The following is a 14,794-nucleotide window of genomic DNA, read 5'->3' on the forward strand; positions in this document are numbered from 1 at the left end:
TGCCAGGCACACGAAAATGAGGAAGGCCAAAGAGGAGATACATGGATGTGGTGAGAGAGGACACGAAAGTGGCAGGTGTGGTAGAGAAGGATGCGGAAGACAGGGAGCAATGGAGACGAAAGATCCGCTGTGGCGACCCCTAATCGGGAGCAGACAAAAGGCGGCGACTTATGCTATAAAGAATGTGCCCAACTTGTGCCAAAATCATGAATCCACAGTTACAGAATATTTCTAATACAACGAAAAAATTTATAAAAACCTGGTTGCCTCTGCCAGAAGGTTAAGACTATAGATGGAGCTTTTAAACAAGACAATATACCCAAAGAAACATCTGTACTACCCAGAAACATCCATATGACCTACTATCAACGTTAAAGTAATGTTCGGCAATGGCCATCTCAGTGTCCGGATTTGAACTCTATTCAAACCCTGTGGTTGAATTGAAAATGGCAGTTCATATGTACAACCCTGAGAATAAAAAGTTGATTGAAATTAATTCTCTCCACAGTTCAGCAAATATTGCTTGTAGGAGTGCCAATAATTTTGAAAAAAACAGCATTCAAAATATTTGTGCGCATTATAATAAGTTACATTTATATAGCACCTTTCTCAAACTCAAGGTCGCTTTACGTAGGTCAAAGAAAAAAAAAAGTTGCTAAAAAGAGTGGTGAGTTTATGCACTGGTGGTGAAGTGTTCATGAAACAAAGGTTTTGAGATGAGATTTGAAGAAAGGAAGAGAAGAGCAGTCACGGAGGTACTCAGGAAGGGAATTCCAGAACTTGGGGGCCATGGTACTGCGATGACCTGGCGACTTGTCCAAGGTGTACTCTGCCCCTTGCCCATAGTCAGCTGGGATAGGCTCCAGCTTGCCTGCGACCATATACATAAGTGGCTACAGATAATGGATGGATGGGGGCCATGGTGCTGAAGCACCTGCCACCCAAGGTAGAGTGTCTAGTGCGAGGAACAGCAAGGAGATTATAGCTAAAGGAGCCACGTCATTATGTCACTGTATACGTCAGTTACGTCGCTGCATTTGCATAAACCTTGGCGCGAACATCGAAGCAACAGCACAGAGAAGAAGAAGCAGAAACAACAACGGATGACTGCTGCTTTACTGCATCCATGATATCTCGTCGCTTATTTAAAAATGGCGACCTTTTGTGCTTTCATAATTTTTATGGACAGAATTTCTAGGCGCAGCCAGGGGCTGGAAGGAATCCTGTTTGGGAACCACAGGATTTCATCTCTGCTTTTTGCGGATGATGATGTCCTGTTGGCTTCTTCAAACCAGGACCTTCAGCACGCACTGGGGCGGTTTGCAGTCGAGTGTGAAGCGCCTGGGATGAGAATCAGCACCTCCAAGTCCGAGGCCATGGTTCTCGCCCGGAAAAGGGTGGCTTGTCCTCTCCAGGTTGGTGGAGAAGTCCTGCCTCAAGTGGAGGAGTTTAAGTATCTCGGGATCTTGTTCACGAGTGAGGGAAGGATGGAGCGTGAGATCGACAGGCAGATCGGTGCAGCCTCCGCAGTGATGCGGTCGCTTTACCGGTCCGTCGTGGTGAGGAAGGAGCTGAGCCAAAAGGTGAAGCTCTCAATTTACCGGCCGTTCTACGTTCCAACTCTCACCTATGGTCATGAGCTTTGGGTAATGACCGAAAGAACAAGATCGCGGATACAAGCGGCCGAAATGAGTTTCCTTCGCAGGGTGGCTGGGCGCTCCCTGAGAGATAGGGTGAGAAGCACAGTCACTCGGGAGGAGCTCGGAGTAGAGCCGCTGCTCCTCCACATCGAGAGGAATCAGCTGAGGTGGCTCGGGCATCTTTTTCGGATGCTTCCTGGACGCCTCCCTGGGGAGGTGTTCCAGGCATGTCCCCCCGGGAGGAGGCCCCGGGGAAGACCCAGGACACGCTGGAGGGACTATGTCTCTTGGCTGGCCTGGGAACGCCTCGGTGTTCTTCCCGAGGAGATGGCCGAGGTGTCTGGGGAAAGGGAAGTTTGGGCTTCCCTGCTTAGACTGCTGCCTCCGCGACCCGGTCCCGGATAAAGCGGAAGAAGACGAGACGAGACCTTTCGCGGTCTTGCTATTGTTGCTGGTCTTAACAACTCCGCCCCCCGCTGACATAAGCGGTTCTTTCCTCTGGCCCAGCAAAGAGCTGGTGCTAGCCTGGAACCGGTTTTTCTGGCCCCAGAGCCAGTTCTTTGTCAGTGGAAACAGAAAGCCCGGTTCCAAACTAAGTACTGGCCCCGAAACTGATTTGGTGGAAAAGGAGCATGTAACAGGTGACGATTTAGCAAGTGCACAGTCAATGTTAAGACTGAAACTGGAGGATTTGGACAATGAAGATTTGGGGCCAATAAGCATCTCATCTCATTATCTCTAGTCGCTTTATCCTGTTCTACAGGGTCGCAGGCAAGCTGGAGCCTATCCCAGCTGACTACAGGCAAAAGGCGGGGTACATCCTGGACAAGTCGACAGGTCATCACAGGGCTGACAGACACAGACAACCATTCACACTCACATTCACACCTCCGGTCAATTTAGAGTCACCAGTTAGCCTAACCTGCATGTCTTTGGACTGTGGGGGAAACCAGAGCACCCGGAGGAAACCCACGCGGACACGGGGAGAACGTGCAAACTCCGCACAGAAAGGCCCTCATCAGCCACGGGGCTCGAACCCGGACCTTCTTGCTGTGAGGAGACAGCGCTAACCACTACACCACCGTGCCGCCCGCCAATAAGCATGATTTCTGTTTTATCTGTGTTAAGTTTCAGAAAAGTATTCCGCATCCACAACTTTAGGTCTGATAGACAGTCGTTGAGGGAACTTGAACGGGGGTCAGTGGGGGAAGATGTATTGAGATATAATTGAATGTCATAACAGGGATGTGATTTGGGGCTGGTGAAATTATCTGAAAATTTTAGCCGGGGGTCTGGGGGCCGTAGGCCCCCAGCTGGTCCAGGGCAGTGCCCTGGTGGGGGGAGAAGGGGGGCGAAGCCGCCCGAAGCTCCTGGGTTCTGGGGTTTTCTGACTTAAAAATTGTACTAAAATGGCAAGCAAACACACAAGAAAAAACTTCTCATGATTAACAAATTCAAGCCAATTTAATGGTCAACATGCAACTCTGAGCCCCTATAGTAAATTCAGTGATTCTTAACTGACAAAAAGCCAAAACATGAAACCTAAAAATGTCATTCTAAATTAAATCCGCATTAGAATAAATAGAAAATTGTATAAGGAAAAACAAAATGTATACTTTCAATTACTGTAGAAGTTGAACATACCTAAATGTGCCTTTTCAAACAAACATGATGCAACATAAGAATTCATCCACAAGCCTTCAGGAACTCTCAAAGAAAAAAAGATGCTAGCATCCATGTCCAGTTCCAACATATCAGTCACTTTTTTTCTGCAGTTTCTACTCTAGCAATGTCAACTTCATATACATAACTCTATAGTGTTCACTCACCAAAGGATAATCATAACTCCACAGTGTTCATTCACTTAAGGATATTCAGAACCCCAGTGTTCACTCACTTAAGGATTTTCAAAACTACTGTGTTCACTCACTTAGGTTTCGTTTCTATCCCGGGCTCCAGCCCGACTTTGCACGCTCGTAGCTCGGGCAGGGGAGGTCCCAGCATCCCCAAACTTGACAGCCAGATGCCTCTGCCCTCCCCCCAAAGAACGAAATCGCTGAACAAATGTCTCAGTCTTATGTCCAACGTCTGTAGCAACCTCGTTCTCCAACCATTCCCAGCGGAACTTGTTTTTCACTATTCTGTCGATTTCTTTAACTCGATTTGCATCTTTACGCTCGATCACGGAGGCTGCCATCTTTCAACTCTGTTTGAAGCGAGCTTACGTACAGCTATCTAACAAGCGCGTTCATTGGTTGTTACAGAGCGATGGGCCAATCACGTACCTCGTTTCATCTCAATGACGGAATTACTGAAAGTCGGAACGAATAGGATACGAACGCGGATTTTTGAGCGAAAAATCGGAAAAAATTTTTTTTTCAAAATTTTGAGGTGAAAAAAGCGGAATTCCACGAATTCGCGGAAAAATCACATCCCTGTCATCAGTATAGCAATGGAAGTTAAGACCATGGTTACGAATAATTTGGCCAAGGGGCAGGATGTATATAAGGAAGAGGAGGGGCCCAAGAACAGACCCCTGGGGGACACCACAAGTAATAAGGGACATGGAGAACTTATGTGGACCCAGTGTGATAAACTGTCGTCTGTTGGCGAGGTAAGTTATTCATTTTAGTTCCTTTACATTTACGGTTAAGTACAGTATAATCAACTGTGGAAGTCTAAAACGTTAAAGTTCCTCATTAACACCAAGCATTTATGAAAGTACGTTATTCGACTTTCAGGCTGGCGATTCTTTGAATAAACAAAAGTAACTGGATGCCATCTGCTGCAGCAGCCCAGAACACCTAAAACGGAAAATTCCTTACATCCTCACTTGGCATCATGAGTAAGATAAAATGACACTCTGAAAGGGAAAGGACACTAATGAACAAATATCCTGCGTACGCTGTTCTACACCAAGACACGGCATCTCGTGTCATAGCAGGATGTTCCGTTACCTTGGCGACAGAATGGCAAAAATGTTAAGGACTGGGGGAACAAAACAAAACAAAAAATTTAATTCAGTTTGACCACCCATCATGGAAAATTTCCAAAAATAAAAATAAGAGGAGGAGAGAAAGGGTTAGTCATTCGCAGTGTATTTTATGGGTTCCTGTCTGGCCAGAAACTGAGTCATATGAACACGTCAGAGAACGAGAGAGACAGATGGGATAGAACGACAAAGACTGAGCGAGACAGTGAGAGAGCGCTCCTATTTGTGAGCTGCTGATGACAACATCCCTCCAGCTGCGTGAGAAAGACACGAATGGATGCGTCTGGCACGGGCTTAACAACAGACACGGAGCTATGGGAGGACAGAGCCTGCATGGCTGTGTACTTATGCGTGATTTTTCAGTTTAATACTCTAGCTGTCCTTTTGCTGATCAGCTTATATGAAAAATAATACCAAAGTACAATGTGTTTGTGATTGAGCTTCTAATAAAACATTCTTACCTCAGCAATCCTCAAGATGTTGTTGCCATTGAACTCAAAGCTGGAGGAGTATGTGATACAAAGCAAGACCTGTGACAACAAAACACACAGGAGAGATAAGGCTAGACCAAAGGAGACATAAAAATCTCATTTCCTTGAGAGAATTTGGCCTCAGTACCCAGACGAAGAACAATTTATCCTCCCATGTCTCCCACACTGAGACTAGCCAATATCAGAGACTGCACAGTGACCGTGAACTGATTATGCATGCTAGAAAGAAGACAGCACATTTTGATGTTAACACCTCACATGATGCTGCATAAATTAATCTGCAGTAGGCTGAGCCTAAATTTGGATGCTAGTTCAAATTAGAATGCTGGTTTTAGGGGGGTTGTTTTAGTTTTTTTTGTGCAGACAAAAATGAAGAGAATCTGCTTCTCCTGAGCAAAAAAGGTTTAGAATAAAAATGAACAAGAGTGCTCCGAGCGCACAATATCCCCCGCTGGCAACTATATCTATGCTACAAGTGCTTAATACACCCTCATGAAATTGTCAAAGTACAAGTTTAGTCATCAAGGGCTGTAACTCTGGTAAAATGCAATTGAATTGAACAAAATTACACTGTGTATTACCGACATAAAGAATCTGGTCAAGTTTCGTGAAATTCCTTCAAAAATTGTGAGAGGAGTTGATTTCAGAAGGCGAGTACCCTTCCCGGGACAGACAGATGGACATCACCACGACATAATCCCCCTTCGGGCCTTTTGGCCAGCGGGGGATAATAATTTTGTTAATCAAGGGCTGTAACTCTCGTAAAATGCGACTGAATTTAACAAAATTACAAAATTTGTACTACCGACATAATGCCTCTTGTCAAGTTTCGTGAAATTCCTCCAAAAACTGTGAGGGGAGTTGATTTCTGAAGGTGAGTACCCTTTCCTGGGACGGACGGACGTCACCATGACATACTGTAATCCTCCTTTGGGCCTTTCGGCCAGCAGGGCATAAAAATTAGTAGCACGTTTCAGAGCACATTACTGAAGGCATCCAATTTAATAAGAATTTCCGAGCTACAAATGTTTAAAGTGCATATTCTGGACCAATTTCGTGTTTTTTTTTTTTTTATATGAAAGAATGTCCCTTTACACACTCATCCAGAAGGGTAATTTTGCACAAGGCCATCTAACTACAGCAGAAAAAAAAAATAACAAAACACGTCTGGAAAAATCCCAAGGGAGTCTGGAGCCAGATTCGTGACGTTACCTGCGGAAGCGCCAGCAGGCTGCGCGAGCTTTGCACGGTTTCAGTGCACAGCCTGTGTAGACCAAGCGCTCCCATTTCTCTCTCGTTATCCGGTCTTTTGGGAAACGATGAGTACTAATCCCATCAAGATTGGTGTTGCTACACCCTCCTACGATACATCTGTTAACCATTTTAATTATTACGTGAGAACGTTGAAGAAATTTGCAGAAAGCCACCAGGTTGTTTTCTCAAACAAACCAGCGCTGACATAGGATTCAGGAGGCGTCCCACACGCGACGTCACGAAAATCAATGTTTGCCAGGAAATCCAAATGCCAAGTTTTTTCAGAGGCGGACCAATTCGCCTCAAATGGCTTGATTTCAACTGAATTTTTCTGGTATTGCGCAAAGTAAAAAAAATTGCAGAGAATGCAGAATGTTACAGATATTTGACCAAAGTTTAATATAAAATAGGAGAATTACATTGATCTTGCTCCTGAATTTACCCGTGATATGCACTTTAAGGTATTTTAAGATTTTATCTGGCGTGTTGGTAAATTTACCAGTGCTAGCTACACTGCCAGACAAGCTGGAGCAGTGTGTGTATTTACATATGTATTTCTATCAATATATTTCAGTAACAACTTCAGTTATACAGAAATACAGAAAATTAAAATGTATTCCAAGTGCAAATAATCATAAAATGGTCTTAACAGGATTAAAATAATCACTCTCTGCAGTGTTATACCATTTATTAGTTACTGACTTCATCGGACTGCTTCCTGGGACATGGTCAGCTCAAACCTTCAAAAAATGAAATGGTATTTGAGCTGACAGAACTACAAGATCCTATCAGTGTTTAGACACTGGTCAAAAATCCACTTTCTGGGCTACCAAATGGCGCAACAGAAGGTAAAGCCGAGGTACAAAATTGGCCCTGGGAGAGATGGCATACTCTCGATCTTCTGTCAATCACAGTAACACTAGCCAATCCTGGGCATCTGTGAGCTCACGTATGCAGAAGAGGGTAGATAGCACTTTCCTCAGAGAGCCCCGTGACACAGGAGATTACTAAATTGGGGAGAAAACAGGGAACAATCTCCAAAATATCCACTTTTTATATTATCTGAACATTTGATTATATAAATTTGCAGTAACCTTGAAGTGTAGCTCTTGTTGAACTGTTAAAACGGCTCTTCCTCCAGATAGAACCATACAACACTAAGGTCATAATCTGTTGGCGTTTTTGTTTTGTTTAAGGTTAGCTTTGTTAGTGCTTATAAAGAACCAACAGGACCAGAACAACAGCTCAAACTGTATCGTGTTCAATTGGACATAATGCAAATGAAAAACCACCTATTCAAATTTTATATATTTCTGTATATTAGAGCATATAAATGCTCAAAATTCAGGCACTACGGCAGAGCTAAATATACAGACTGACCTTCATGACTTCCACCTGTAGATCTTCATGAAGCATGGGGGTCACGCTGATAGCATCCAGCATTTGACTTAACAGCTGCTTCTCTGGCACTTCTGGTTCCACAGCGACAAAGCGATCGTCACACAGGATCTTCTGCCAGAGCATCATGTCGGGATGACGGAGGTTTTTACACAGAACAAACTTTGAATATCCTTTACTCTAAATTTGATTTTTGTCTTACATATTCTGCAAACTCTGATAAGTTAAAAACACATTACTTAAAGCTCATCAGATTTTTAACAGTTATTCCACAAAATCAAGTCGTACATGAACTATAGCTGATGAGGTGCATAGCACTGAACTAGCAGTAAACCACGTATGATGAGATTGAGTGGAATAACTTTTATTCCATCAACATTCACTGGATTTTGAGAAAGAGCATTTTTATTTTTTGCAAATTCGATAAACAAAAACTTTATACAAAACATCTGACAAAATCATTTCCGCTTGGAATGTAAACAAACTGGCAAAATGACAGGAGCAATTCGTGGAAAATGCTATAATAATAATTCTTGAAAGATAAAAATATAAAAAGATACGCTCTTAAATTTTTTTGCATTTTTTGGGGGGTTTTGTTTTCGAGTAGAGTTTTTATTTCATCCTCGGTTGGTTCAGCAACACGCTCCGCCATTTTGTTTTTCTCTACTAGTATATGAGCTGATATCCTAGTAGTAGAGTAGCCAATCAGAGTGCACGATTGCTCATATCCAGTGAATGTGGATAGAATAAATCCAAATTATTATTTCATAAATATGAGTAATCTACTTATGTTCTGTTAAAGCTGTCAGAGAAGGATTTTGTGGCAAATATGTCCACTCTAAATCCTAACCCAGTTCACTTACAGGATATAAAACACACATGTTGAAAGTGAGAAATGAACTTGCTCCATAATCACACATTTTAGTGCATAATAAAAGTTATTTTTAAACTGCAAATTGTTCCTGATTTGCATTTTTTAAAAACTGGTTGTTTAATCAAAATGATGGCCTCACCTGCATTCCCGTGAGAGCTGTCTGGGCCAGCTTTGGGTTTTTGGATTCGAGTGCAAGCTTAAGTGGGAAGAGGCATCTCTCCCTAAAAGCACAGAGCCAACAGATATTAACAGCCGATAAGCTTTCCCCAGCCCAGATCTCATCTCACTAAACACTTGTTTTTAAGGATGCGAGTCAAAAAGCAGAAGAAACAACATTGAATCGTGCATTTCCTTGCTTTTGGAGTAGCGAGAACTCAACTTGTGCCAAATCACTGACAAAAAAAAAACCTGACCAACATACTATTTCCTGATAGTAAACACATATATTAAGTACATTGAGGTTCACCTCAACTACAAGGACTGCTTATAGACTGGTACCAAAATCCAGAATTGTGACACCCAAAGGCATTTTTGAGACAAAGTCGGCAAACAGTCTTATTTTGTCAATTTGGGTGTGCCGAATTCAAATCTGCAATATGCCGAGCTCTATCTGACCTCTGTTGACCTCTAGAGGTCATTGAACTTTGGGCCTGTAAACGTCTCAGCTGAACCCAGTTTCTCAGCTTTCTAAGGAATGAAATGTACTAAAATGATTAATGAAGTTAGCAAATGGCCTTGTTTGTTAAATGTTTGGGTGCTGAATTCATTTTTCATTCGTAAAACGACATATGACCTCTGATAACCTCAAGGTCATTAAACTTGGCCTATAGGCCTATGCATTTAACGGCATTTTTAAACTGACTTTACTCCCCCAAAAAGAATATGAACAGACAAAAAACAAATAGAAAGGAACAAATACAACATTAAATGCCAGTCTATGTACATGTGACTTACTTTTCACAATGAGAATGCCTCGGCGATCACCTTACATAACATTGCATTACATTTAGCGGTTATTGTTTATACAAAGCTACTGAAAAAAGGACAGATTCAGCAGCATACAAAATGTGGGGGCATACAGGGTATACAGGTTAATCAGGGTTAGTATATGAGAGTTTTTTTCTTTGTTGTTTGTTTTGTTTTAAACGGGGTAAAGCCTTTACAAAAAACAAACAACAAAGAAAAAAACTCTCATATATACTAACCCTGATTAACCTGTATACCCTGTATGCCCCCACATTTTGTATGCTGCTGAATCTGTCCTTTTTTCAGTAGCTTTGTATAAACAATAACCGCTAAATGTAATGCAATGTTATGTAAGGTGATCGCCTAGGCATTCTCATTGTGAAAAGTAAGTCACATGTACATGGACTGGCATTTAATGTTGTATTTGTCCCTTTCTATTTGTTTTTTGTCTGTTCATATTCTTTTTGGGGGAGTAAAGTCAGTTTAAAAATGCCGTTAAATGCATAGGCCTATTATAGGCCAAGTTTAATGACCTTGAGGTTATCAGAGGTCATATGTCGTTTTACAAATGAAAAATGAATTCAGCACCCAAACATTTAACAAACAAGGCCATTTGCTAACTTCATTAAATCATTTTAGTACATTTCATTCCTTAGAAAGCTGAGAAACTGGGTTCAGCTGAGACGTTTACAGGCCCAAAGTTCAATGACCTCTAGAGGTCAACAGAGGTCAGATAGAGCTCGGCATATTGCAGATTTGAATTCGGCACACCCAAATTGACAAAATAAGACTGTTTGCCGACTTTGTCTCAAAAATGCCTTTAACTCCTTAAATAAGCACTTTTTTGAATTTTGGTACCAGTCTATTACAACAATTATTACTGGAAGAAACAAGGTGACCAAATTCCTTAAGGGTGTTTTGGATAGTTATGGGTTGTTGTTTATTCCCCCTAAATGTTGCTGAACCAAAACAAAGTACAACCTGAAAAACAAATTGAACAACCTATAAGGGTTTTCAGTGGCTTCCTGGGTTTCCTCCAAAGTCCAAAAAATAAAATAAAATAAAAGCACCAGACAGTGGCTTGGTTACACTAAATAACCTGTAGGAAGGAACAAGGGTGAATATGTTCCTGCATGATGCCCTGAGACAAAATTGTGTCTTATTGGGCGTGTATTCCTGCCTCACTCCCAGCATTCCCAGGATAAGCTCCGAATCCACCACGCCCGTGACCAGGATAAACCAGTTCCCGACAATGAATGAATGTGGAATCATAAATATTCAGCCATATTAGTCCTTCAAGAAGATCCAGAGATGTCCGCCCTCATCAGCATCAACCATAAACTTTCTAACGGTGAGCATAAAAATGCTAGTTAAATCCAGAATCTAAAATAATCTTCTGGCATTCGGCACAAGAATGCTCAACTTATCTGCGATGTCTAAAAATCTGCAAGGGCACTATCTGATTTCAGTAATGGGCTCGAAGAAGAAAAACCTCATTAGTTAGGTGTTTTGGTGCGTGTTAAGTCCAAAAACACTACTGTGCTCATTGGTTGAACAACAATCCAAACATTTAATTGTTTTAGACTTCTTAATTTGTCTTAGCTGCAGTACATCATCCGCAACCAACCTGTAATATACTGAAACGTCCGTGACCAATCCATAAATTACTAGCATCCGTATTAAAATCCCTAACCACTCCGTATTTGGTATCCTTTTTTATTATATTTCCGTAATCCGTCATCTGTGACACCGAGTCCCTTCTACGTTTAGAAATCTCTCTAGTTTTTTTTTCCCCCCGGTGATGAATTACTTTTTTAAATTAAAAAAAAAATCTGATGTCTTTGTTTCATTCAAAACAATTTGCACACCCAAAAACGCAGCAAAACCTTTCCATACCGATCAATAACAATTAACTCGTCTGAATGAAGCACACCAAGCGTGTCTCCTGTCATGGCGGCGTAGTTATTGTTGCTATGGGGGTCACGTGACGGTGCAAAGCCTCTATACACTGAACTTTCACTCCAAAGAAGATTCGGTGAGCCAATAGGAATAGAAATCTAAGACGCTGCTTACCTGACCTTAGATGCAGACGTCTTAATGGATCCATTTTGAGCCTCCAGGGTTTCTGTGACGAGCAAAGAAAATTAAAAACCCAAAATGCATTACTCAAAAGTTCAAGAGATGGCGTCGCCTCAGTCTGAATTAATATCCTGCATACATTTGAGGTTTTCAGTAATCCCACAGTGAATAAGGTAACATGTTACACTGATATGACATTATAGTAGTCATACCACATGCATCAGAAGCTCTTCATGGTATCATTTATTCATTAGAACAGCAGCTCAGCAGACAAATAAATCACTTAGTAAGGTGAAATATGAGAGGACTCGCACTAGTGGGTCAGAAAAGCAGTCTGCAGAGGTTTTGGTTTTTTTTCATAATCTGTGGTTTGTTTGTTTCCTTCCCTTTCACAAAAAATACAAAGTTTAAAGGTTTCCTAGGATTAAGATGGCCGTTGCTCTTCAGACAGACCGATGCATCTCCTCGGCTATATTCGTTCTTCTAAAAACAAAAATGTACAGCAGCTCAAATAATCCATTTCTGGTTGTTTGCTCCTTTTTTCCAGCATCATGAGGTTTGTTGAACCGTGATCCTAAGACCTAAAATTAATAAGCTTTTATGGATGTGTAACATCAATCAGCATGAAAACATCTCCAATCAGAATTCCTTTTAAGCATTACGCTACGTTCACACTGCAAGGCTTAATGCTCAATTCCGATTTTTTTTTGAAATCCGATTTTTTTGTGAGGTCGTTCACATTAACAAATATATGCGACTTGTATGTGATCCTCAGTATGAACGAAAAGCGACCTAAAAGTGTTCCGCATGCGCATTGCAGGATACGACGACGTCACACGCAGTGAGCATGGCCAGTGTTTACGGAAGTAAAACCGCCCGGTTGCGGTATGACCCATCCAATCTAGCTTGAATAGCTGCATCCCCCCAAATGGAAATCAGCTCCCTAACCTCTGCGTCCTTCCATTGAGAAGATTCAGAACCTTCACAGCCCGAAGCGTCCCTCGCATTGATGTCATGCGCAGGGGCGCAGATACGTTTTTTGAACTGGGGGGGACAAAAAACTGGGGGGGACAAAGCTGCCAGCAAACCAACCCCAACATGCCTGTCAAACTTGTTGTGGGTTATCATAGCAACCAAGCTCGAGCTCGCAACCTGTGCAGTCTGCGCAGCTCAACCAACCGAATATCAGTCTTTGTTTTGTTTTATGTGAGTTGTTGCAACTATGTATACACTGCTGTGCACCTCAATAAACCGAATGGTAATTAGTCTTTTGATTTTTCTGTGAGGTTTGCCTTATGCAAAAAAAGACAGCATAGACGTTTTTTCCTCCCTATAAGTGGGGGGGACCGAACGAGGTGAATTTAAATCTGGGTGGGACGAGTCCCACCCTCTATCTGCGCCTGTGATTATGCGCCATGTTGTTGTAACTTTTTTTGAGAGACCCGCCGCCTACTTCAGCGCAGAATAGTGACGTTTGTGGCTTGTTGATGACGTGAAAGTCGGATGAATGCGACCTGGCGGTTCAGACTGAAGTCGCATATGAAAAGAGCGGATAGGAATCGGAATTAGGACCACATAACCAAACGGCCTGGGTCGGATTTGAAAAAATCGGATCTGTGTCGTTCATATTGTCAATAAAAGATCGGATACAGGTCACATATGGGCGAAAAGATCGGATTTGAGTCACTTCAGCCTGCAGTGTGAACGTAGCCTTAGTTGTATAGTTGTTGTGTTCAGATTTTTAACAAAGCTTGAAAAGGGAGGTGACGTGCTTTCTGTAGACGCTGGTGATCCTGTTAATGTGATGTTCTCCGCTTATTTATTCCCCTAATATATTTATATTAGGGAAATAAATAAGCGGAGAACATCACATTAAAGGAAGAGAAGGAAGAGGAGAAAAAGGAGGAGGAGGAGAAAAAGGAGGCGAAAAAGAAGAAAGGAAGAGGTGGAGAAGAAGAAGGTGACAGAGTAGGAGGTGGAGAAGAAGAAGGTGACAGAGTAGGAGGTGGAGAAGAAAAAGGAGGAGGAGGAGAAAAAGGAAGAGGAGAAGGAGGAGAAAGGTGACGGATATAGCCGTGGAGATGCATCGGTCTGTCTGAAGAGCAACGGCCATCTTAATCCTAGGAAACCTTTAAACTTTGTATTTTTTTGTGAAATATATGGACTGTAAGAGCACATTTGGATTTTAATATTATACACTATAGATGACCTTGATATAACTATCCTGAAAAATATACAGGTAAAACGACAAGATGCAAAAACAATATTTTTTATCCTTTCTTGTATGAAACAGTGGAGTTTTGTGGCTACAAAACAAAACAGGAGCATAAAGGTGAGCCTTCTTGAGAAGATAAACACTACGGTACTGTACAGTAGGAGAGAAGAGTATTATAGGCTGCAGTAGGCGGCTCGCTGTTTGTTCCACACTGTTCTGTTCTGTTCCACTGATGAATCCAGCACTCGAGCTGCTTTTAAAGCTTCGACATCATGTTAAGCTCCTAAGAGGTTTTGCACAAATAAAGACCGTGGCTTTCTGCTGAATAAGACTGTACAGCGCAGTGAGACGGAGTTCTGTAAATAGCAGATACATAAATAAATGCGCAAAGTGTGCGAAGCCCACAGCGGAATGTGAGACAGGTGTAATAAACACTCACCGCACGCCACGGCGCACACATCGCGCAGAGCTTTATATTTGTTCCCAGAGGCGTCTTTTTGAAGCTTTCGGAGAATTTCTTCCATTACGAGACAGAAATGTTGTTTTCTGATATTCAAACGACGAAAATAATAGTTCCAGGCCTCCGGCTAAACGCGAGGCATGCCGGCTGTAATGTTGGTGTTAGCTAAGCTAAGGGTGATTCACGGTTAGCCAGCGATGGAGCCGAGCAAACAGGCGTGAGTCCGCTGCACCGGGAACCGAGCGGCTGCGTGCGTTCATTACACAGGAAACGGGCGTGTTGTGTTGATCGAGTGGACTCTAACGCGTAAATAAACAGCTGTGCTCGTTTCTGGTCGGAGGTGCGGCTACCTCCTAATCCGTCTCCTTTTCCTCCTCCTTCTCCACCTCCTACTCCGTCACCTTTCTTCTTCTCCTCCTTTTTCT

At 42.3% G+C, this 14,794-nt stretch overlaps 1 protein-coding gene across 1 annotated transcript in view; it reads right to left on the minus strand.

The window, feature by feature from the left end:
- arfgef3 (ARFGEF family member 3) overlaps positions 1 to 14,513 on the minus strand; it is a 93,100-nt gene extending 78,587 nt beyond the window's left edge. Inside the window, exons 1-5 of the mRNA XM_060924602.1 lie at positions 14,349 to 14,513; positions 11,689 to 11,740; positions 8,789 to 8,870; positions 7,758 to 7,889; positions 5,094 to 5,162 (exon numbers count right to left, since the gene is read on the minus strand). Coding sequence (XP_060780585.1) covers positions 5,094 to 5,162; positions 7,758 to 7,889; positions 8,789 to 8,870; positions 11,689 to 11,740; positions 14,349 to 14,433 — 420 coding nt within the window. The 5' untranslated portion in view covers positions 14,434 to 14,513. The remainder of the gene's footprint in view (positions 1 to 5,093; positions 5,163 to 7,757; positions 7,890 to 8,788; positions 8,871 to 11,688; positions 11,741 to 14,348) is intronic.
- Between the last annotated feature and the right edge of the window lie 281 nt (positions 14,514 to 14,794).

This window comes from Neoarius graeffei, chromosome 7, assembly GCF_027579695.1.
Source record: "Neoarius graeffei isolate fNeoGra1 chromosome 7, fNeoGra1.pri, whole genome shotgun sequence".
In the NCBI taxonomy this organism is placed as follows: domain Eukaryota; kingdom Metazoa; phylum Chordata; class Actinopteri; order Siluriformes; family Ariidae; genus Neoarius; species Neoarius graeffei.